The sequence below is a fragment of the Schistocerca serialis genome, chromosome 2, assembly GCF_023864345.2.
Source record: "Schistocerca serialis cubense isolate TAMUIC-IGC-003099 chromosome 2, iqSchSeri2.2, whole genome shotgun sequence".
In the NCBI taxonomy this organism is placed as follows: domain Eukaryota; kingdom Metazoa; phylum Arthropoda; class Insecta; order Orthoptera; family Acrididae; genus Schistocerca; species Schistocerca serialis.
In genome coordinates, this window is record NC_064639.1 from 1,094,076,640 (window position 1) to 1,094,101,173 (window position 24,534).

The window sequence follows — 24,534 nt, forward strand, 5'->3', positions numbered from 1 at the left end:
TTATTATTAACCTCTTTATTGTGTGAAGTAAAACAAAAATCCTTATTTTTCAGCAAAGTTTGGAATCTTGATGTCTGTGTTGCCCTGCTGCCATGCATTAATGAACTTCTGCAGAGTAAGTTTGAAAGGTGAGTTAACAGCAAATTTGAATTCAATAAATGGGAAACAGGCCTGTCTAAAACTACATGTTTGTGTATTGGAGTTCATGACCGCTCTTTCAGTACTAAGGTCATAATCGTATTATAATCATGCACAGGGGACTGTGTATGTTTACAAGACTCCTTTTCCAACATATTGTTTTCTTGTTCTTCATCAGCAATCATCTAGTGTGCCGATCTGTTGCAGGTCTCCACAGAGATCATCCTCAAACTTAAGACTATCATGAAAGTCTTGTTTCCAGTTGCTCCATGTCTCACATTCCTATACTTTCCCTTGTTGCATCAATGTATTGTACATCTTAAGTTTGAACATTCTCACTGGACTATAGGTCTCAGTCAGATGACTGAGAATGTAGTAAGAGTGATTTCCAGTCTGGATCTGTGTGTTGCTGCAGTCTTTGTGAAAATTGCCTCCAGGTCCATGAATTGTCTGATCCATTTATGAGTTTGTCACCTCTATCAGTACTTGTAGTGAATGTTTTGCTCAGCTTGATCTATAATAAAGAGAAGATATTGCGTTTTTTATTGATTTATGAGAAGACCAATTTTGTATGTTTCATTAGCCAAGGACATACTCATCTGCAGTAGGTCCTCTGTCTCGAGACAACATGGCTATATGCGTGGCATATTCCAGATGAGTGATGTTTGTATTTCTGACTTCAGTTTCATGTAAGTTCCTGATAATTGTTTCTTTATTTTCTCTAGTCCTAGTTTGAATAAAACTGGTGACAAACCATCCTTGCCTAAATCTCGTCATTATATCTGTGCCCTAATGGGAGCACTGAAAGACCTAAGCAGAAACAAGGCCCCTAGAGTAGACAGCATTTCCTCAGAGTTGTTAAGATCCTTAGGAGAGCCACCCACGATAAAATTATTCAGACTGTTGTGCAAGATATGAGACCTGCGAAATACCCTCAGACTTCAGGAAGAATGTATTAATTGCCATTCCAAAGAAAACAGAGATGTGAATGTTACTGAACTTTCAGTTTAGTAAGTCACAGTTACCAAATACTGGTGAATTATTTACAGAAGAATGGAAAAAACTGATAGATACTCAGCTTGGAGAAGTCAGTTTGGGTTCTGAAGTAGGGACATGTGAGGTGATACTAGTACTACAGCTCATCTTAGATTACAGGTTAAAGAAAGGCAAATCTTTGCTTATAGCTTTTGTGGATTTAGAGACAGCTTTTGGTAGTGTTGACTGGATTACACACCCTGAAATTTTGAAGATAACAGAGATAACGTATAAGGAGTGAAAAGTTATTCACAACTTGTGCAGAAACCGGACTGCGATTTTAAGAATCAAAGGATATGAAAGCGAAGTCGTAGTTGAGAAGGGTGTGAGACAGTGTTGTAGGTCAGTGTTATCCAATCTGTATACTGAGCATCAGCGAAGAGAACAAGGAAGACATTTGGAAAAGAAATTATAATTCAGAGATAAGGAGTAAAAACTTTGTGTTTTACTGATAACAGTAGGTATATTGTAATTTTGTCATAGATAGCAAAGAACATGGAAGGTTGGTTGAATGGTATGAGTGGTGGCTTTAAAAGAATTTGTAAGTTGAACATCAACAAAAATAAAACAAGGGTAATGGTATGTAGGTGAATTAAATCTGGCGATGCTGAAAGAACTGTATTAGGAAATGACACACTAAAAGTGGTAGATGAGTCGTGTTATTTTGGCCACAGTATAACTGATGATGGCTGAAGTAGAGAGGACAGAGGAATTTATTAACATCTAATATCAACTCAACTGTTAGGAGGCTATGTATGGAAGTGAAACATGGATGGTAAGCACTTCAGAAAAGAAGGCTATAGAAGCTTTTGAAATGTGGTGCTATCGAAGACTGTGAAGTTAGATGATAAGATCAAATAATGAATGAATTGAATTGAGAAACAAAGAAATTTGTATCACAATTTGACCAAAAGGAGGGATTGGTTGATAGGAACATCCTGAGGTATCAAGAAATTGTCAGTTTGGTAACAGAAGGTATTGTAAGGGGTCTGAAAAGCTTGACTATCATCAGTGAAATAGTTTAAATGATTTCAGGCCTGGCTTCATAGCGCAAAGAGCTACCACAGTGGACCATAAAATCAGAAAAAAATTTTCTCTTCCAGTGCATTCTGTAGGACATTTTGAAACCCATAGAAAATTATTACTCATACAGATATGAGCCTTACTTGCTCTCAAAGGTATGCATTTCTACAAAATTTTACTTCAGCATGGGTCTTTAAATAATCACAGCAAAAATAACAGGAGTTTCTCATTTCATGGGCTTAAACATTATCATATATTCAGAAGCAATCTGTAGGTAATCCATAATCATGAGATTATTAATTATATCACTAACTTTGAAAAAAAAAAAAAAAAAAGAAGATATCCCAAATCACTGCACAACTTTAGTGTACTTAGTCAAGAACAGAGTAGTAATGGTGCTGAGTAACTCTTTCCATTGTCTTCTGTCACTCTGTTACCATCTGAACTAATTTTACTATTCAGATATTAAAATAACATTTCCCGAATCCCCCCCCCCCCCCTCTCTCTCTCTCTCTCTCTCTCTCTCTCTCTCTCTCTCTCTCTCTCTCTCTCTCTCATGCTTCCATGCTCATACCTTCTGCTTCTTCTCTGTTTCTTCTTATGCCAAGGAACTGGGGGCACTTTAAAGTATGGCTAATCCATATTTTCATCAAGTGATCAGCCAGTCACAGTAATCTGTGGTGTTATTTTTCTGTGTGCCTAAGATGTGAAATAAACAGGCTGTTCCATATGGTTGATCACAACAGAGTTCATGTAGCAGATGGCTGACCAGAAGCAAAATCCAGAATATAGTGAAGATTGTCATAAATCAGTCCAAGTTGCGAAACATAAACAGGTAAGGTTGACCTCAGAATAGGTACGTGGTGCATAGACAAGGGCTTCATAGAATAAAAAAGAGAATAAAGCTCATTTTACATGAGCAACTTTCTGCTCAAAATTGACTGCTCGAAGCCTGTGAGCCTTTCATGCCTGCGTGTAAGTCAGCAACCAACCATGATGCAAGTGTGTATGGCGTCAATGATCTATAGATTGTGCCAAGTATGGAGTTCTAATTTTCCTAGTGCACTTCACGCTCTGCATGGGCAGAGACGATGGACTGTGGAGGCATCTGCTTTCATTGGAAGATGTAACCTGTTCTGGTCGAGCTCACTCCTATTACAGAAATGTATTTTGTGCTTTTTTTCTTCTTAATTTTTATTATGTTGTTTGCTTTGCTTTAATGGCACATTAGAAAGTTGCACAGGGTCCTGCTGGTTTTTTTTCCTGCTAGTGTTCTCCTACCAGAAAGATGAACTATCTGATAGCAAATAGCATTTACATTTTACAGAGAAAAAATCTACATTATGCATAAATGAGACATAAATGGATCAACATGTTTTAATGAACATTATTTCGACAGTGGAAAAAGTTGGAATTATTGGACGAGCAAGAAAATAAGGGAAGAGGATAGAGCAAAAAGGTGCTATTTACTGCATTGTACATTTTGTCTGATGTGTTTGCAAGTATATATTTTCTTGTGCAAATATACATTGTTCTGAAGTGTTTGGACAACACTTTTCCTGTTCTTTCAGTTCTCAGCAGTGTGAACATGACTTTGACAAGAACTTCCACAATGAATTCTGCTTTGGTCATTAATAAACTCTATTGTCATTATTTGTTTGTACATTTTGTTACTATATTTCGATTTTTCCCTAAAAAGAATCATTCCTCATAACCTCACTTTCACTGTTCAGATGCCAAACTGCACAGCAGACAGCTCTCACAACACCAGCAATTTTAACATTGACATGTAAACAAAAATGACCACTGAAAACAGATCAGACCCAGCACAGGAATAAAATGCCAGGGGCGCTGCAGTAGACACACTCATATCGAGTAGTCAGTTGAGACAGGATAGACTGATCGTGTAAAAGGGACTTACAAGACAAGTGGCTGGCGAAGATATTTATCAGCACTACTGCATCCTTGATCATGGCCCACCATATGTTGGGGCTGTGTGTTAACTCAGTTGCTATGCAGGCCAACAATCCATGACCATGTGTCTGCATGGATACTTGTGCTGGCCAATGAATCTCAAGTACTGTTTGATAATAAACTACTCCCATCATTAATTGGCACATAGGACCAAAAATAGCCAAGTTTGTGCCTTGTATGGTGAGAAACGGAGAGGAGGAGTTGAAATGGTCCCATGGCATTTATGTGTCATGATTGACCGGATCAGGTATCATTGCTGGCGCTGGGTGGGAGTACAGACCAGTCTTACATCTCTGGGGAACTATTTGGTCTTGCCAGCAGAGGAAATGTGTGACAGTGATGATCCAGAGGGGTGCAATAGCAGTTGAACCTCTTGCACACATTTTTTTTTCCTCTGATTGGAGCCGGAAATGACTTAGGGTGATGGAAGGGTGATGGCAGTGGCTTGACCTCCAGTGGCTCTCACGTTTGCCAAAGATGAATGCGAAGGTTGTAAAAATGGTGGTAGACAGGGTGGTTGACAGGCTTTTTGTGATTGTGGTTGTGTCTCTGTGCCTGTGCCCAACTCAGTTGCAGGGGAGGTTTTGCCATGGCCAGAGTTGATTCTAATGTCTTACCAGGCACTCAAGATCACTTGTGGCTTCAAACATTTATTGTCCTCCTATTGCTACTGTCAATTTAGGTCTACATTGGGGTTCAGGTGAAAGTGAGAGCTCATACATGGGACCCTACCCAATAATAAGGCTAGGTGTGTGGGCAGCGGGCCAAGATAGGCCAGGTGCAGTGGGTTGAAGATGGTGTTTGTTCTGCACCCATATAGTGCTTTGGCTGTGCTACATCCACTGATTGGAGTGGTTTTGTATGTTGCAAGGAGGGTAGGGAGGGTTTCCCTGGAAGTGACTGTTATCATAATTAATCAATGGAAACTCCAGATAGGAATATCAGCAATGTAGGAAAAGACAGATTGCTACTCACCGTAAAGAAGACACGTCGGAATGTAACACATTTGAAACAAGGGACTGATGACCTTGCTGTTTGGTCCCTTCAACCCCCAACCAACAACAACAACAACAACCTTCCCAGTGTAGTTTTGCAAATATAATGGAGTCTGAGAGTGGCGGTGCTGCAGTTACTTCCCACTTGTTGACTCTTTCTCTTTTCCTGGAGCATGCAGGGGTGTAAGGCAAGCTGTGGCTTACTATGAAAGTTGGGTGAATGATCTTTCTATCGTAATCTGGAACTGACAGGTTAAAATGACTACTTGGCAGGACCAGATGGCCTCTAAGGAAGCTATGTTTTGTGATGCTGTGGACAGTGCAAGTTGAAAATTAAACAGTGAAGTGTATACCATCACAAATGTGCTCCATTGCTGCAAGAGTATATTGTCTGGAAAAAGTTTGCTGCTGTAGTTCATCCTTCAAATGGAAAACATATAAAGTTCATCCAATGAAACAAAATTGTTGTATTCTTGTTTATTCAACATGACAGAGTATATGTACTCCTCACAAACGAAAACAGGGTACAAAGCAATGTCACTATTATGTCTATGTGACCAAAATGTGCACTGTTTTTGTATTCTTTTAGTGGTGACAACTTGCGTTAATGGGCTTATAGTGGGTTTGTAGCTAGGATGGATTACCACTCACTGTAAAAGATGTCTGCAAGTGCAATAACCACTCACAGACAAGCAGATGATAGCACTAGCAGTGGAAGGTATATAAGGCATATTTGGGGGAGGGGGCAGTGGGGGGGGGGGGGGGGATGTGGAAAATAGTGCAGTTATTGTCGTAATATGGAAACGGAGTGTTTTATTTGACGTCTGAAAGGTTACGGTCATTGACTTTGGGGCCAAGATATGCAAGATTTCAAAATGGCCAAGTTTGTAAACTGCTAGCATGCAACCACGGTTAAAGTATGCCGAGCTTGGCAAAATGGTATTATCCAATACCAGCACAAAGGCTACTATGGTGCGCCATAGGTGACTGTGGTGAATAATGGCTGCGGAGATGTGTACGGATGAAAAGACGTGCAACTGTTAAGCAACTGACCGCCCAGATGAACCAAGGGGCTACCAGCAGTGTCTCCTCAGTGACTGTTCAGTGAATGTTTGTGTGTATGGGCCTCTGCAGAAGGCGCCTGGTTCATTGATGACAAAGACTGGAATTTGCATGCAATTACCATAAGTGGAGGACATCCACTGAGTGGCAATAGGTGGCCTTTTCAGATGACACACATTTTATGCTCCATCGGGCATGAAACATCTGAAAGCTAACACCCTGCAACAGTCGCTTCATTCTGGAGGGCACAGTGGATCAACACAAATATGCATCTATCCTTGGGGACCATGTGCACACCTACATGCAGTTTGTTTCTACTTGGGGTGAATGCATCTACCTGCAGGACAGTGCAATATGTCACACAGATCTCACTGTACATGCGTGGTTTGAAGAGTGCCAGGATGTGTTTATTGTACTCCCTTTGCCACCAAACTCCCCACATTTAAATCCAATAGAGAATCTGTGGGACCACCTCAGTCGAGCTGTACACACCTTTGATTCTCAACCAAGAAACTTAGTGCAGGTGGGCCAAAGCACTGGAGTTGGCATAGCTCCACATTCCTGTCAGTACCTTCCAGAAGTTAACTGCCTCTCTTCCTGCAAGTCTCGCAGTGGTCCACACTGCAAAAGGTGGCTATTGAAGCTTTTGACAGGTGGTCACATTAATGTGAGTGAACAGTATACATACATATTTATATAGATACATATTACATGCATTCATACATACATATATAAATGTAAGTACATACAAAACATATATACTGAAACCCCTATTTTACGTTTTTGTGTGATCCAGACTTTAAAAACGTAAAATGGAGGAACATGCAGAATCGAGGAAAATGTTAAAAAACTCCAGAATATGAGCAAAAACATATGTAATTGGCATATATGATTAAAAATCTTAATCCTGTCCAAGACATTGTATAAAATATGTATACACGAAGGAAATTTAATGTACAATACAATATTTATGCAATAATATCTGATAGTGAATTTCATCAGTTGTTAAAAAATAACAGATGAGTAACAACAAACAAAATCTTGTCAAAAAATTGAAATTGGTATCTAGGTACAAAGTAATCGAGCTATTTTCCAACTTGCTACAATCACAACCTATATGTCAAACCATGCATTTTACTTTGTGCTCACCCAGAAAAAAAAGCAAAAATTAATGAACATGGTAAATTAAACCGAAAATTTGAAGTATGGTGAAAGGCACCGGAATCTAAAATGTGGGAGTGTGTGTTTTCCTTCTGTAGCCAATGGCAGTGCAGCAGACTTTGGTGACACAGGTGCACTGCAGTGCCCCTGGCGTTTTCTTCCTATACTGAGTCTCGTGTGTTTTGAGTGGTCATTTTCATTTACGTGCCAGCCACCACCAAAGTTGCCGGTGTTATGAAAACTGTTTGCTGTTGAATTTGGCGTCCGAGTGGTGAAAGTGAGATTGAGGGATTATCCTTTTTATGGAAAAATCGAAATTTTATCCTGTGTATTGTTTTTTTACTAGGTATCAAATAACAATGAAAATTAGTTTTCTCACCCTTTATTTCTGGGTTTTTCATTAAAACATTCATCTGTTTACATTCTTATATATAAAAACAAAGATGAGGTGACTTACCGAACAAAAAACGCTGGCAGGTCGATAGACACACAAACAAACACAAACATACACACAAAATTCAAACTTTCGCAACAAATTGTTGCCTCATCAGGAAAGAGGGAAGGAGAGGGGAAGATGAAAGGAAGACTTACCTTAGGGGGAAAAAAGGACAGGTATACACTCGCACACATGCACATATCCATCCACACATACAGACACAACCAGACATATTTCCCCCTAAGGTAAGTCTTTCCGCTCCCGGGATTGGAATGACTCCTTACCCTCTCCCTTAAAACCCACTTCCTTTCGTCTTCCCCTCTCCTTCCCTCTTTCCTGATGAGGCAACAGTTTGTTGCGAAAGCTTGAATTTTGTGTGTATGTTTGTGTTTGTTTGTGTGTCTATCGACCTGCCAGCGCTTTCGTTCGGTAAGTCACCTCATCTTTGTTTTTATATATAAACAACATAATTAAGTAGACACAAAATCCATTTCTGTAGTAGGAGTGAACTGGACCAGAATAGGTTATAACTTAAAATGTTAGCAGATGCTGCCATAGTCCCTTGTCTCTGCACATGCGCAGCGTGCAGCATACTCGGAAATTTAGGAATCCACACGTGGCATAATTTATAGATCATTGATGCCATAGACACTCTCGCATTGTGGTGGCTCACTGATTTAACATATTCTTTGAGCCTCAGCATTTGGATTTAAAAGGTTGACAATCAGTATTGTCGTTGAATACAGTACATCAGAAATACATGCAAAAAGATGAGAATTAGTTATAAGTGGCACAAGAAAAGATGGTGACTGGGACCCTTCATCACATATTGGCTTAGTCTGGAACACCTTGCGTCGATTGCCCCGTTTTTCCATTGCTACCGCAACGTAGCAGTACCTGTGTCATAATTGCGCAGTGAAAAGTTGAAATTTGTGTTGGCAATGCAAATTATGGATTGTGTCAGCATTTCCTCTCATGTCTCCCCTCTCTGCATCGGCCCAAAATATTCCCTTGACTCTGCCACTACCTGTGGTGCAAACCTTCTGTCTTTGGTGCCACTTATAACTCGTTCAGTCGCATCAGTTGTCAATAGGAAAAAAATGGGACGAAGTCAAGCGAATTGTTGAGTGAGAACGTAGAATTGAGGTAAACCTTACTAGGAAGAAACATAAAATTGGGTAATTTTTTAGCATTGATCTTATGGGTTTCTCACAGGGGATACAAATTTATGATGCAGAATCACAATGAAACGTAAACTCGGAGAATGTAAAATGGAAGTTCCACTGTATATAACAACTCAGAACCATAGCCTGGGGGATCCAGAAGCTCAAAAATGACTTAGAAAAGGCTCATATAAATCAGTGGTAATGCTGCAAGTCCTTGTTTATACTTAGAACTTATGTACTCTGTCCTTTCTATGCTGGTACAGTTTGCTTCTATCCAACAGACCCAAGCAAAAAGTCTACGGTTGTAATTGGAAAGTGGTGAAGACTTGCTAGTTGAGTCTCCAAGCTTACATGGACAATGTATTTGGGAATGACATCGTAGGATCCACTGGAGAGTTCAAAACGAGAATATGGACCTCATTTATGACCTCTGATGACAACATTTCACACATGATGTTATCATTTTTGATGTCAAGAACTGTGAAGTGAATTTTAAAAACTGCTGCCCCATTCAGTGTTTCGTGTTTCATCATAGGGTCATTTGTGCAGCACAAGGGTGATGATATTGTTAACTTATTGTTTGTTGTAGACCAAATGAAAACAGTAAGTGAGAGGTTGCTGGTTTCATTTGAAATGTCTTGCTATTCTTATTAATTTTCTTAAAGAAAATGTATTGACAAATTTATGTGTTGCAATCTACTACAGAGTGTTTCACTACAACACAAGTGTACTGTGGTATTATGTCGGAGTCAAAACCCTATACACAGGTCCCGACTGCTGCGTGACACTTCATCCTTTTGTTCAGACTGTGGCAGGTGGCAAATAGACTAGATGACTTGGGAGCGGCCATGAAAATCAGTCCAGAAAATCATGGTGCCCACTAACACTAAGTGTGTGTAGCAGCTGCTCACAGGGCTGTGCACAAACTGTCACTGGAACCCTGTAAACTTTGGATTACTACTTATTGTAATGTATAATTATGGCTTGCTCTCAAAAGGCAGTTATCCCAGTATTGATCCTGGCGTGGCACGCAGTTTTCATCTGCCAGGAAGTTTCATATCAGTGCACACTCCACTGCAAAATGGCAAATTCGTTCTGAAAACATCTCCCATATTGTGATTAAGCCATGTCTCTCCAATATCCTTCCTTCCAGGAGTGCTAGTTCTCAAGTTCCAGAGGAGAAATTCCGTGAATTTTGGGTGATAGGAGATGAGGTACTTGAGGAAGTGAAGCTATAAGAACGGGTTGTGAGTTATGCTTTGGTAACCCAGTTGGTGAGCACTTGTGTGCAAAAGACAAAGGTCCTGGGTTCAAGTCCCTGTCTGGCACACAGTTTTAATGTGCCAGGAAATTTCATATCAGTGCACACTCTGCCGCAGAGTGGAAAATTCCTTTTTGTCACTTTTATTTAGTTTCGGTCTCATCATCCACCACAGCACAAGAATATCCTAAGTCGAAACAAGGCCCCGGGAGTAGACAACATTCCAATAGAACTACTGACGGCCTTGGGAGAGCCAGTCCTGACAAAACTCTACCATCTGGTGAGCAAGATGTATGAGACAGGCGAAATACCCTCAGACTTCAAGAAGAATATAATAATTCCAATCCCAAAGAAAGCAGGTGTTGACAGATGTGAAAATTACCGAACTATCAGTTTAATAAGTCACGGCTGCAAAATACTAACACGAATTCTTTACAGACGAATGGAAAAACTAGTAGAAGCCGACCTTGGGGAAGATCGGTTTGGATTCCGTAGAAATATTGGAACACGTGAGGCAATACTGACCCTATGGCTTATCTTAGAAGCTAGATTAAGGAAAGGCAAACCTACGTTTCTAGCATTTGTAGACTTAAAGAAAGCTTTTGACAATGTTGACTGGAATACTCTCTTTCAAATTCTGAAGGTGGCAGGGGTAAAATATAGGGAGCGAAAGGCTATTTACAATTTGTATAGAAACCAAATGGCAGTTATAAGAGTCGAGGGGCATGAAAGGGAAACAGTGGTTGGGAAGGGAGTGAGACAGGGTTGTAGCCTCTCCCTGATGTGATTCAATCTGTATATTGAGCAAGCAGTGAAGGAAACAAAAGAAAAATTTGGAGTAGGTATTAAAATCCATGGAGAAGAAATAAAAACTTTGAGGTTCACCGATGACATTGTAATTCTGTCAGAGACAGCAAAGGACTTGGAAGAGCAGTTGAACGGAATGGACAGTATCTTGAAAGGAGGATATAAGATGAACATCAACACAAGCAAAACAAGGATAATGGAATGTAGTTGAATTAAGTCGGGTGATGTTGAGGGTATTAGATTAGGAAATGAGACGCTTAAAGTAGTAAAGGAGTTTTGCTATTTGGGGAGCAAAATAACTGATGATGGTCAAAGTAGAGAGGATATAAAATGTAGACTGGCAATGGGAAGGAAAGCGTTTCTGAAGAAGAGAAATTTGTTAACATCGAGTATAGATTTAAGTGTCAGGAAGTCGTTTCTGTAAGTATTTGTATGGAGTGTAGCCATGTATGGAAGTGAAACATGGAGGATAAATAGTTTAGACAAGAAGAGAATAGAAGTTTTTGAAATGTGGTGCTACAGAAGAATGCTGAAGATTAGATGGGTAGATCACATAACTAATGAGGAGGTATTGAACAGAGTTGGGGAGAGGAGGAGTTTGTGGCACAACTTGACTAGAAGAAGGGATCGGTTGGGAGGACATGTTCTGAGGCATCAAGGGATCACCAATTTAGTATTGGAGGGCAGTGTGGAGGGTAAAAATTGTAGAGGGAGACCAAGAGATGAATACACCAAGCAGATTCAGAAGGATGTAGGCTGCAGTAGGTACTGGGAGATGAAGAAGCTTGCACAGGATAGAGTAGCAAGGAGAGCTGCATCAAACCAGTCTCAGGACTGAAGACAACAACAACAACATCGTCCACCCAGTCACTTCCTAAGGTTTGGCAAAAAAAGTAATCATTGTGATGCAAAATTAGTAAATACACTTAACAGCAAACCACTTTGAAGTGAAGTGTTAGGCCATTTTGTAGCAATGATCCAAGATGTGGAGGGGGCGTAATATTGTGAGGGAGTGGAGCTTTCTTCATTTGAAGATGTGGTGGACGTTTACCCTGAATAGCAGTATTTAGTATGTCCAACAGTGAAGTGCAATTCCTCCCAAGTGTTTGTTATCATTATAATCTTCTAGTATGATAAGATGAGAATCCTGGAAAGCAGTAACTACTACCATTTTTTGTAGAGGTAACCATTTTTACTTTCTTTGTACCACTCTCACTATTTGTCACTTCATTATTACAGGAGTGCTCAAAAGTATTTTGTGGAAAGCTTTAGTTACAATTACATACAGATAATTGTGTAATAGAGAAAATTGCCAGTGAATAATTCAAAAATATGTGTTTATAATCTATTTAGTACAAAACTTCTTTTAGTTTAAATGAAGTCTTACATCAGAACAGAAATAACAGTTCTTCTGGCTCAAAAATAATTCTAGACCTAAGTATGTAAGAATAAAACAATCTGTTTAGGAATCTGAAGAACAAATCAGTGTCTCATTGCATACCCATGAGCTTTGACCACAGCTGCACATCAATTTGGGATTGAATCCACAAGCTTTTGTGATAGGGCATGTGGAAGCTTTGACCATTCATCCAGCAAGGAAGCAGGAAATTTATCCTTGTTTGAGTAGCTTCTACGATGAACACATTGATCCAATACATCCCAGAGCTGTTCAGTTGAATTTAGATCTGGGTCAGGCTTGGTCATTCCAAAAGTTTGATCTTTTTTTTAAATCTGAAAATTTATCTTTTTAAATGGCCGGAAGTGTGTTTTGAATCATTGTCGTGCTGAAATATACAATTACGTGGTATATTCTTTCTCCCAGGTGGAACCATATTCTTTTCTAAAATGTCACTGTACAAGAAACAATCCATTATGCCTTCTGTTTAGACTACATGATCTACCTCACATATAGAAAACATTCTCACACCACGATGCTGCCACAATCATACCATAATGGTCAATACCTGGTACTTTTTGTTGTCACTTAGGTTTTTTTGGTTGTATATACTGCACACCATCAGAAGAAAGTACATTACATTTATTTCTGTAACTCCACAAAAACTTAGACCAATCTGTAGCATTCTAAGTTTGATGTTTCTTTGCAAAGTCTTTCCTGGATCTTTTTTTAAGCAGTGGTTCATGTGATGGTTGCGTGCTATTTAAATCACCTGCCACTAGCTGACATTTTCACTATAGACATCTATTCAGTCCTTGATACTGCTTCAGATCACCCCTCATTTATTGAGGCCATTCTCTTGGATCAGCATTGACAGCTTACAAATCTTTTTGTCCTCCCTGCTTGTTGTTTTTCGAGTATGACCTGACCTTGGCATATTGGCTGCTGTTCCTTCATGTTGCTGTCTTCGACTCCACACAATTATTAGTTTTTGTGGTATGCCAAGTCTCTAGCAAGGCTACACTGTGGCTTTCCCTTGTCCAAAGCATGCAAAACAGCTTGTCTCACACCAACTGAGTATCCTTTGTGTTTTGGCATGCTTATAGTTGTACTGATAAATAAACAAATACTGTCTGAATGCCTAAGTAACAGTAGTTAATGAATACTGTCCCAACAAAAGCAAATTGCAAAATGCTTTTGAGCTGAACTTACATTGTTATTGTATGACCTTGCTTGTTTACTAGGTATGTAACCACAGCAGTGTGAAGCTTTTGATGAAGTGACACGGTTATATGCGCTGCTCTGTTTTGAGTGCATGCAAACAGTACCGACAACATAACATTGCAACTACAAAATACTTTTGAACACTGCTTTACGATAGTTTCTTTGTCAGTGGCTTGTAATGATACATTCATATGATCATCTCCTGTCACGAGATGTGATAGAAACTGCAATAGCACTTACAAGAAGCAAGTGTATATATTCATCACTGTCATAATCACCACCACCATCAAAAAATATCATATAAGTATTTTTTATGGCCAGCACTGCTGTACACTCCCATCATCCATTTCTTTCTCTTCAGTTAGTCTCCATCCTGGAGATGGCAACTGTCCTTCTTCCTTATTCTGTGTGCACATCCCCTTTTTACTTTCTTAAGGATTCCATTTTCATGTTCACTCTAGCCATCTGCTGTCATCCTTTCTGGATGGCAGAGTCACAGTAGCTGCTTTGTTTCTATTGTATTGATTGTTGTCTTGCTGATTGTGATAACTTCTTTTACTGTCGTATTCTTCTACCACTAATACTCCAAATATTCATCCCCTCTGTCAACATCAATCTCTCTCTCTCTCTCTCTCTCTCTCTCTCTCTCTCTCTCTCTCTCTCTCTCTCTCTCATATGTGAGATGGGCAGGCCCTCCATAGATCTATGCAATGCTAGTCAGCTTGCAATTTTTCCGTTTGTGTTTGTTGAATACAGCATTGTGAATTTTTGCCCCTATTTCATCATACTAGGTTTTTGATGTCCTCAGTGGGTTTCAACTTCATTGGATGTACAATCCCACTGAAATTCCTTGGTTACATTTTAACCTATGTGAATGAAGGTTCAAAATCCATCAATGTCGAATCCACCTCCTATTTTGTATATGTAGGATTAAAATGTGTTGGGATTAAATTTCATACAGCAAAGTAATTTGTTACAGTTTGTAATTTAATTATATGCATTTTCACCAAAATTTTAACACATTATTCTTTACAGATCACAACCAACAAACAGAAAAATTAAATGTATGTCTCTGAAACTTCACACTCCACCACACAAATAGTTGTACCATCCAAAGATTATAGTGTTTTGACCCCATTGGTGCTAGCTCTGTCTCAAGGGCCCTACACTTCTACCAACCCACCAACAAATTGAACCTGTGTGGGCACTTTGGCCAACCAACTGACCAATTTCTCTTGTCAGACAGTTGGTTGGGTATGACCACCCGATAGCCAATGTCCCCACCACTTCACTCGACCCCCACCACCACTTCACCCAACAAAGTGTTCCACAAGTCTAGCACTGTCATGCCAACCAATCGACAGAAATCTCCCTTGTTTGGCCCCTGATAAACTCCTTCCACCTTTCAGCTTTCCCTTCATTGCTTAGGACTGGTTTTACTTCTGAGTTCTTCATATTCATGCAGCACTTTCTCTTTTCTCCTAAGACATCTATAATTCTCCTGTAGGTAGTATCTATTCTTCCCCTGGTGATATATGCTTCGAAATCCTTACATTTGTTCCTCTAGCCATTCCTGCTTACATATTTTACACTTCCCTTCAATCTCATTTTTTAGATGTTTGTATTCCCTTTTGTCTGCTTCATTTACTGCAATTTTATATTTTTCTCCGTTCATCAATTACATTCAATATCTCTTGTGTTATCTGAGGATCTGTAGTAGGCCTTGTCTTGTTAAGTATTAGATTCTCTACTGCCTTCACTATTTCATCTCTCAAAGCCACCCATTTTCTGCTATATTCCTTTCCCATGTTCTTTTCAATTGTTGCCTAATGCCCCCTCTGAACCTATCAACAACCCATGTTTCTTTCAAATCATCCATGCCCCAATTCCTAAATTTCCTATCTTTTTGAAATTTCTTCAGTTTTAATCTACAGTTCATAACCAGAAAGTTGTAATCAGAGTCCATATCTGCCCCTGGAAATGCCGTACAATGTAACATATGGTTCCAAAATCTCTGTATTACCATTATGTAACCAGTCTGAAACCTTCAGGTGTTTCCAGGTCTCTTCCATTTGCGCATCCTTATTTCATGATTTGCAAGCCATATGTCAGTGATGATCAGATTATACTCTGTGCAAAATTGTACCAGACGGCTTCCTCTTTCATTCCTTTCTCTGTCTGTATTCACTTACTATTTTTCCTTCTATTCCTTTTGCTACCATCAAATTCCAGCACCCCAACACTAATAAATTTTCATCTCCCATAGCTATCTGAATAATTCTTTTTCATCCATTTTTTGATAGTCACTCGACTTCCTTGATTCACATGAAAGCCAAAGAAATAGACCAATATGGCTGAAACTTGGAGTGCGTTCTTTCCAAAGTTGCTACTAACTAAACATGACCTCGATATGCGCCAGTGGTGCCATCTCTCGGACTTCGCATGGACTTTTCAAACGCCCCTCATATATAAACTTGTGATAGTGTCAAGAGTGTGGGCTTCTTGGCTACAATAACACCTTCACTATGCTGTTCATAGTAGCTTATCCACATTATGTGTATTTATTCATTATTAAACCTACTCCAACATGACCCCCTATTTCATTTTGTATTTTTAACCTTATATTCACCTGACTAGGAGCCCTGTTCCTCCTGCCATCAAACTCCAGTAATTTCCACTCTATCTAACTTTAATCTATCCATTACCCTTTTTTAATTATCTAATTTATCTGCCCAATTGAGGGATCAAACATTCCATGCTCTGATCCATAGGATGTGAGTTTTGTTTCTCCTGATGATGAAATTGTCTTACTGCTGCTTAAATTTTGATTAACAGTCAGCATTGAGGCTGAAGACTTCTGGCATAAGAAGTCGCCCTCATTCTGCCAATGACCTTGTCAAAGATGACTGAGGAATGGACTGAGGTTCAGAGCACTCTCTTGTCTTTGGAATGGGAAACTGCCCCTAAAGGCGCAAGTGTCAGTGATATTCAACAGCATGAGGACGCAGAAGCCATTGGAAACCATGACATTAATGACACATAATGTGTCTCCATAGGGCATGTGGCCTGCAATTGAAAAAGTATATTTATGACCTCTCCATTGGCAAAGGATTTTGGAATAGTCTCCCATTTGGATCTCCAAGGGGGAGCTGACCATGAGAAAAAGATTGAATAACCAATGAAAGGATAATCTATTAGTCGGGGTGTGGAATGTCAGAAGCTAAAAAATCTGAAAAAGGAAATAGAAAGGCTCAGTCTAGATATAGTAGGGGTCAGTTAAGTAAAATGGAAAGATGACAAGAATTTCTGGTCAGATGAGTGCAGGGTACATTGGTGTGCAGAATTTATGAATCTGGTGACATACCACCTCACTTTTGGAAAATTATCATCCACACAACTCCAACAACTACACAAACTAACAAGTGCAAGAACTGTCGCACAGTCAGCTTAACAGCTCATGCATCCAAGTTGCTGATAAGTATAACATGCAGAAGAATGGAAAAGAAAATTGAGGATGTGTTAGATGACGATCAGTTCGACTTTAGGGAAGGTAAAGGCACCAGAGGGGCTATTCTGATGTTGCAGTTGATAATGTCAGCAAGACTAAGGCAAAATCAGGACACGTTCATAGGATTTGTCAGCCCGGGAAAAGTGTCTGACAATATAAAGTGGTGCAAGATGTTCGAAATTCTGAGAAAAACAGGGATAAGCTATAGGGAGAGATGGGTAATATACAATATGTACAAGACCCAAGAGGGAATAATAAGAGTGGATGATCAAGAACGAAGTGTTCAGATTAAAAAGGGTGTGTAAGACAGGGATGTAGTTGTTTGCCCCTACTGTTCAATCTGTACATCGAAGAAGCAATGACGGAAATAGGGGAATTAAAATTCAAGGTGAAAGGATATCAGTGATAGAATTTACTCATGACATTGCTATCCTGAGTGAAAGTGAAGAAGAATTAGAGGGTATGCTGAATGGAATGAGTACAGAATACGGATCGAGAGTAGATTGAAAAATGCCGAATGTAATGAGAAGTAGCAATAATGAGAATAGCGAGAAACTTAACATCAGGATTGCTGGTCACGGAGTAGATGAAATTAAGCAATTGTGCTACCTAGGCAGGAAAATAACCAATGACGTACAGAGCAGACTAGCACTGGCAAAAAGGGTGTTGATGGCCCAGGGAAGTCTGCTAGTATCAAACATAGGCCTTAATTTGAGAAAGAAATTTCTGAGAATGTACATTTGGAGCACAGCATTGTATGGTAGTGAAATATGAAGTATGGTAAAACCAGAACAGAAGAGAATCGAAGCATTTGAGACGTGGTGCTACAGATGAATCTTGAAAATTAGGTGGACTGCAAGGAATGAGGAGGTTCTACGCAGAATCGGAAAGGAATATGTGGAAAACACTGACAAGAAGAAGGGACAGTGTGATAGGACATATATTAAGACATCAGGGAATGACTTGCATGGTGCTAGAGGAAGACAGAGTTTGGAGTACATCCAGCAAATAATTGAGGATGTAGTTTGCAATTGCTGCTCTGAGATGAAGAGGTTGGAACAGGAGAGGAATTCATTGTGGACCACATCAAACCAAGTCAGAAGACTGATGAATAAAATAAAAAAAAAGTTTCCCCTTGCTTTCGGCTGTTCACTGTACCAGCACAGCAAAGCCACTTTGGTTGATGTTAAAAGACCAGATCAGTCGATCATCCAGACTGTTGGCTCTAAAACTACTGTTACAGGCTGCTGCCCTCTTCAGGAACCACACATTTGTCTAGCCTTTTTAACAGATACCTCTCTGTTCTGGTTGTACCTGTGGCAAGGCTGGCTGTATCACAGAGGCACGCAAGCCCCCCGACTATGTCAAGGTGCATGGTTCATGGGGGGGAAGGAGGGGTTGGTGTGCCATCATACAGAGCCTGTAAAAGAAGTACATTTTATGAATCAGAGTCCGTTGATGTTCTGTATTTTGGTTTTTTTGTTTTATTTCCAATACTTTTTGGAAATTAAATCTAAAAGTAGAGATAGAGACAGATCAGATTTTAGATTTAGCTTATTGGAAATGGAAAAAACTGAAATATAGATACATTACGTTTTATGTTTCATTTCCGATATGCGTTGGAACTAAAATCTAAAAACTGAAATATGAACAGTCGAAGAACTTTTTTTCATAAAATATACTTGCTTCTTCATTAGAAGTGTTAGAAAAATCCAACCTATTGCCCCATAGCAATTTTTGAAACGAATTTCTTAAGCTTATAGGAAAGCTTATAGGGGACATCTTTTGTGGTACACTCAAAAATAAATTAATAAAGTATACATGAGCATCATTTGTTTTATTTATTTTACTTTACCACAGTGTGTTTCCACAGGTAACTATGAATCACCTGTCAGGTTTCATGCATCATTTTAAGTTGTGGGGATATTGTTGTTGTGGTCTTCAGTCCTGAGACTGGTATGATGCAGCTCTCCATGCTACTCTATCCTGTGCAAGCTGCTTCATCTCCCAGTATGTACTGCAGCCTACATCCTTCTGAATCTGCTTAGTGTATTCATCTCTTGGTCTCCCTCTACGATTTTTACACTCCACACTGCCCTCCAATACTAAATTGGTGATCCCTTGATGCCTCAGAACGTGTCCTACCAACCAATCCCTTCTTCTAGTCAAGTTGTGCCTCAAACTCCTCTTCTCCCCAATTCTAATCAGTATCTCCTCGTTAGTTATGTGATCTACCCATCTAATCCTCAGCATTCTTCTGTAGCACCACATTTCGAAAGCTTCTATTCTCTTCTTGTCCACACTATTTATCATCCATGTTTCACTTCCATACATGGCTACACTCCATACAAATACTTTCAGAAACGACTTCCTGACACTTAAATCTATACTCGATGTTAACATATTTCTCTTCTTCAGAAACGCTCTACTTCCCATTGCCAGTCTACTTTTTATATCCTCTCTACTTCGACCATCATCAGTTATTTTGCTCCCCAAATAGCAAAACTCCTTTACTACTTTAGGTGTCTCATTTCCTAATCTAATTCCGTCAGCATCACCCGACTTAATTCAACTACATTCCATTATCCTCGTTTTGCTTTTGTTGATGTTAATCTTATATCCTCCTTTCAAGATACTGTCCATTCCGTTCAACTGCTCTTCCAAGTCCTTTGCTGTCTCTGACAGAATTACAATGTCATCGGCGAACCTCAAAGTTTTTATTTCTTCTCCATGGATTTTAATACCTACTCCGAATTTTTCTTTTGTTTCCTTTACTGCTTGCTCAGTGTACAGATTGAATAACATCGGGGAGAGGCTACAACCCTGTCTCACTCCCTTCCCAACCACTGCTTCCCTTTCATGCCCCTCGATCCTTATAACTGCCATCTGGTTTCTATACAAATTGTAAATAGCCTTTTGCTCCCTGTATTTTACCCCTGCCACCTTCAGAATTTGAAAGAGAGTATTCCAGCCAACATTGTCAAAAGCTTTCTCTAAGTCTACAAATGCTAGAAATGTAGGGTTGCCTTTTCTTAATCTAGCTTCTAAGATAAGTCGTGGGGTCAGTATTGCCTCATGTGTTCATTTTTCCACTGACAAAACTGTCTGTATGAATTTCTGGCAGCGCAAATGGTTTCTCCCACAGTCTTTACATCTTGGGTCTGTTGTCCTTCCGTTCATTGAAACTATGACATTCCTAGGGCTCATGCTCGATAGGGAACTATCTCAGTCCTCCCATGTCTCTTACCTGGCAGCCTGCTGTACACAGTTCCTCAAAGTCCCACATGTCCTCTATGGTACTTCCCTCATCCGTTTGTATAGGTCCCTTGTCTCTTCGAAACTCGACTATGGGTGCTTTGTTTATGCATCTGCCTGTCCATCCCTCTTATGTTGTCCCAACACTATCCACCGCCATGGCATCCGTTTGGCCACTGGTGCCTTTTACACTAGCCTGGTCGAGAGGCTATGTGCTGAAGCTGCTGAACTGCCACTGCCCTAGCAACGTGATTTTCTCCTCAGCAGGTATGCATGCCATTTGTCCACCATGTGTGCCCACCCATCCTATGCCTCCTTCTTCGATTATTCCTTTGATCGCCAGTATGGGGTGCGTCCCTCTTCTCTGTTACCTCCTGGAGTCTGCTTTCAGCAGTTGCTACAGCAGCTTAAGTTTACACTACCCACAACTTTCCCAGTGGGTGTGAACTATTCACCAACTTGGCTGCATGAAGCGGCCCATGTTCACCTTGGCCTTCACTCGCTTCCTAAGGACACTACTCAACTCTCGCTCTGTCACTTTGTTTCATGACCTTCGCATGGAACTTCGCGATAGTACCTTTGTGCACACTGATGGTTCTTGGACTGACCATGGGGTTGGGTGTGCCTTCGTCATTGGCACCTGTGTCTTTCAATATCGGCTTCCAGCATACTGCTCAGTATTTACAGCCGAGCTCTTTGCCCTGTATCGGGCTATAGAGTACATATGGCGACACAGACTTTTCAATTGTTTCCTTTGCTCAGACCCACTTCAAAGTCTATGTGCACTGTACACTTAGTGCAACGGATCCAGGAAAACTGTCAATTGCTCAGTATTGGTGGAGCCACTGTGATGTTTATGTGGGCTCTTAGTCATGTCTGTCTGCCAGGAAACGAGGCTGCTGACACTACTGTCAAGGCTGCAGTCCTCGTACCTCAGCCCACTAGTTCCTATATTCCCTCCGATGATCTCTATGATGCTGTCTGTCAGGAGTTGGTGTCCCTTGGGCACTGCCATTGGTCCTCTCTTCACGGGAATAAGCTCCGGCTTATTTGGCCTCTCCCAGCAGCTTGGATGACATCCTCTCGGCCCTCCCACTGGGAGGAGGTCATTTAAACTAGGCTGCGTATTGGGAACTGCCTTTTTCGCCGTAATCATTTGATAAGTGGTGCTACACCACCACTTTGTGCACATTGCACCCAAGTTTTAACTGTCCGCTACTTACTGACGGAATGCCCATTTTTTGACCGTTTACGTTCCCACTTGGGTTTGCCATCCGTGTTGTCGGCCGTTTTAGGAAATGACGCATGGGCTGTTTTACTTTTTATCTGCCTAAGCAATATGACAAAGGCCATTTAATCTTTAGTTTTGGACCTCCGTTTCTATATGGTGTCTTTTTTAGCCCTTTCTCCATGCCCCTGTATTTTGTCTTCTCTTATGTCAATTGGGACTGAGTATAGTCATTTTTTAACTCCTCTCTGTGTTTGTGTTCTATAGTTTTGACTTGGGCACGTATGACCCCAGCTGTTTTTTGCGCCCTAAAGCACAACAAAACAAACACATACATCCGAGCCGGCCGAGGTGACCGAGTGGTTCTATGCGCTACAGTCTGGAACCGCGCGACCGCTACGGTCGCAGGCTCGAATCCTGCCTCGGGCATGGATGTGTGTGATGTCCTTAGGTTAGTTAGGTTTAAGTAGTTCTAAGTTCTAGGGGACTGATGACCTAAGAAGTTAAGTCCCATAGTGCTCAGAGCCGTTTGAACATACATCCAACAACATAATATTTTGACTGTCACTCAGTGATGATAACTTAATGTTTGCCTTTTGCTGCTGCCATTAGTGTTTCTTTTCCACCCACCTTTACACCACATGGAACGTCAAAGTTGAAAAAGGCTGTAACGTACTTTGAAGAGTTGGTTACATGTCTTTTAGCTCCATTGTCGACCCACCGTGTTGCTAACTCTTCTTCAACTGAATAGACCTCTTCACATACAGTTATCAACATAGCACTAGGAGCTGCCCACTTTTCCTGGATTGTATTTCTATTTTTCTTCAGTTTTCGTCAGATTTCCACTTTTTGCAGTTCTTCACCCTGTGGTCCTTTTGTTTATAGTAATTTTATTGCAATTGTCTCCTTTTCTGGACTCATTCTTAACAAACTTGCCTGTTCCATCTGGCTTTTGTTTGCATACATTTACCATTAATGCTTCCTTTGGATGTTTTGTCACCGTTGGCATTCTTCATGAAATTTCTTTCAAACAGACACACCTGTATTGTTAATTCATCAAATGTTCTCTTCTCATCACATTTGTAAACCACATGTTCAAACACTAAAACACAACGTTAAGTTTACATCGCTCAGTTCACCAAGTAGTTTACAGCACTAGTGCTGCCAACCTCACTTTGACACTCAATTAAATACAACCAGAGATAACTGCAACAGTTAGCTCTAAAATAGCCAAGCCAATCTCAGTTTTTGTTTCAGTGTCAAAACAAGCGGCATCTCGTCGAACTTAACCTCAGTGAACAACTCGCAACTAACGATAGCAGCAGGGCGGCACTGTTATTAGCCGAGTGAAGTTGGTCGGGACGTGTGTGGGCTGCACGTAAAACTTGTCGGTAGGTGGGTTGGTGCATATTTAGGGCTCTTCAAAGAGCTTTCCTTGAGCCTCTTGTAAAATAATTTTAAGAATGAAATTTTGAAGAAAATTTAAAGCTTCACCGTGTAAGTGACCAAATCTGTAAAGTCACTAGTAGGTTCGTGAGAAAGCTTCAGTTTATTATTATTCCAAATGTACTGTCTACACAGATCTCTGCTCTGCTTAAATCTGTTCTCGTTCCGGGTCACCATAGGACCAAAATAAATTCTTATGCATTCAGACAGACATCAAGTATGGGTGAATGCCCGAAGTTTCATTCTCTTTCCTGTGACAAAGCTACCCTTATGTCATCGTACCGACGGAAATTCTTGTCATGGAGAATGCCAGCTATAAATTTTTGTTCCCAAACGAAAGTCTAATTGCACCTGTGGTGTAGGGGTAGTGTATTTGATTAGTAATCAGAACGTCCTCGGTTTCGGGTTCGAAACCCACGACTGCTTAAATTTTGATTAATAATCAAAGCCGAAGTCTTCTGGCACAAAAGTCACCCCTATTCAGCCAACGACCTTATCAAAGAAAGCGGAAGAGCGGACAGAGATTTAGGGCACTCTCTTGTCCTTGGGGTGGGAAACTGCCCCTAAAGACGGAGGAATCAGCAATGAACATCAGCATGAGGATGCTGACGGCAATGGAAACCACTGCATTAAAGACACAACGTGTATCCACAGAACATGTGGCCTGTAATTGAAAAAGTGTCATGATGACCTCTCTATAGGCAAAAGATTGCTGAATAGTTCCCCATTCTGATCTCCGGGACGGGACTGCCAAGGCAGAGGTAATCATGAGGAAAAGATTGAATAAACAATGAAAGCATAACGTTCTAAGAGTCGGAGTGTGGAATGTCAGAAGCTTGAACGTAATAGGGCAGCTATAAAATCTTAAAAGGAAATGCAGAAGGCTCAATCTAGATACAGAAGGGGCCAATAAAGTGAAATGGAAAGAAGACAAGGATTTCTGGTCAGATGAGTATAGGGTAACATCAACAGCAGCAGAAATTGGTACAACGGGAATGGGATTCATTATAAATGGGAAGGCAGGGCAGAGAGTACGTTACTGTGAACAGTTCAGTGATAGGGTTGTTCTCGTCAGAATCGACAGCAAACCAACACCGACAATGATAGTTCAGGTATACATGCCAATGTCGCAAGCTGAAGATGAAGACATAGTGAAAGTATATGAGGATATTGAAAAGATAATACAGTACCTAAAGGGAGATGAAAATCTAATTGTCATGGGGGACTGGAATACAGTTGTAGGGGAAGGAGCAGAGAAAAGGTTACAGGAGAATACGGGCTTGTGACAAGGAATAGGAGAGGAGAAAGTCTAATTGAGTTCTGTAATAAATTTCAGCTAGTAATAGCGAATACTCTGTTCAAGAATCACAGGAGGAGGAGGTATACTTGGAAAAGGCCGGGTGATATGGGAAGATTTTA

The 24,534-nt window shown here is 40.4% G+C and overlaps 1 protein-coding gene across 2 annotated transcripts in view; it reads left to right on the forward strand.

The window, feature by feature from the left end:
• LOC126458554 (katanin p80 WD40 repeat-containing subunit B1) overlaps positions 1–24,534 on the forward strand; it is a 147,068-nt gene that overhangs the window by 102,309 nt on the left and 20,225 nt on the right. For both annotated transcript variants that reach the window (XM_050095675.1, XM_050095676.1), the window contains one exon: positions 54–128. In XM_050095675.1, the coding sequence (XP_049951632.1) occupies positions 54–128 (75 nt within the window). The remainder of the gene's footprint in view (positions 1–53; positions 129–24,534) is intronic.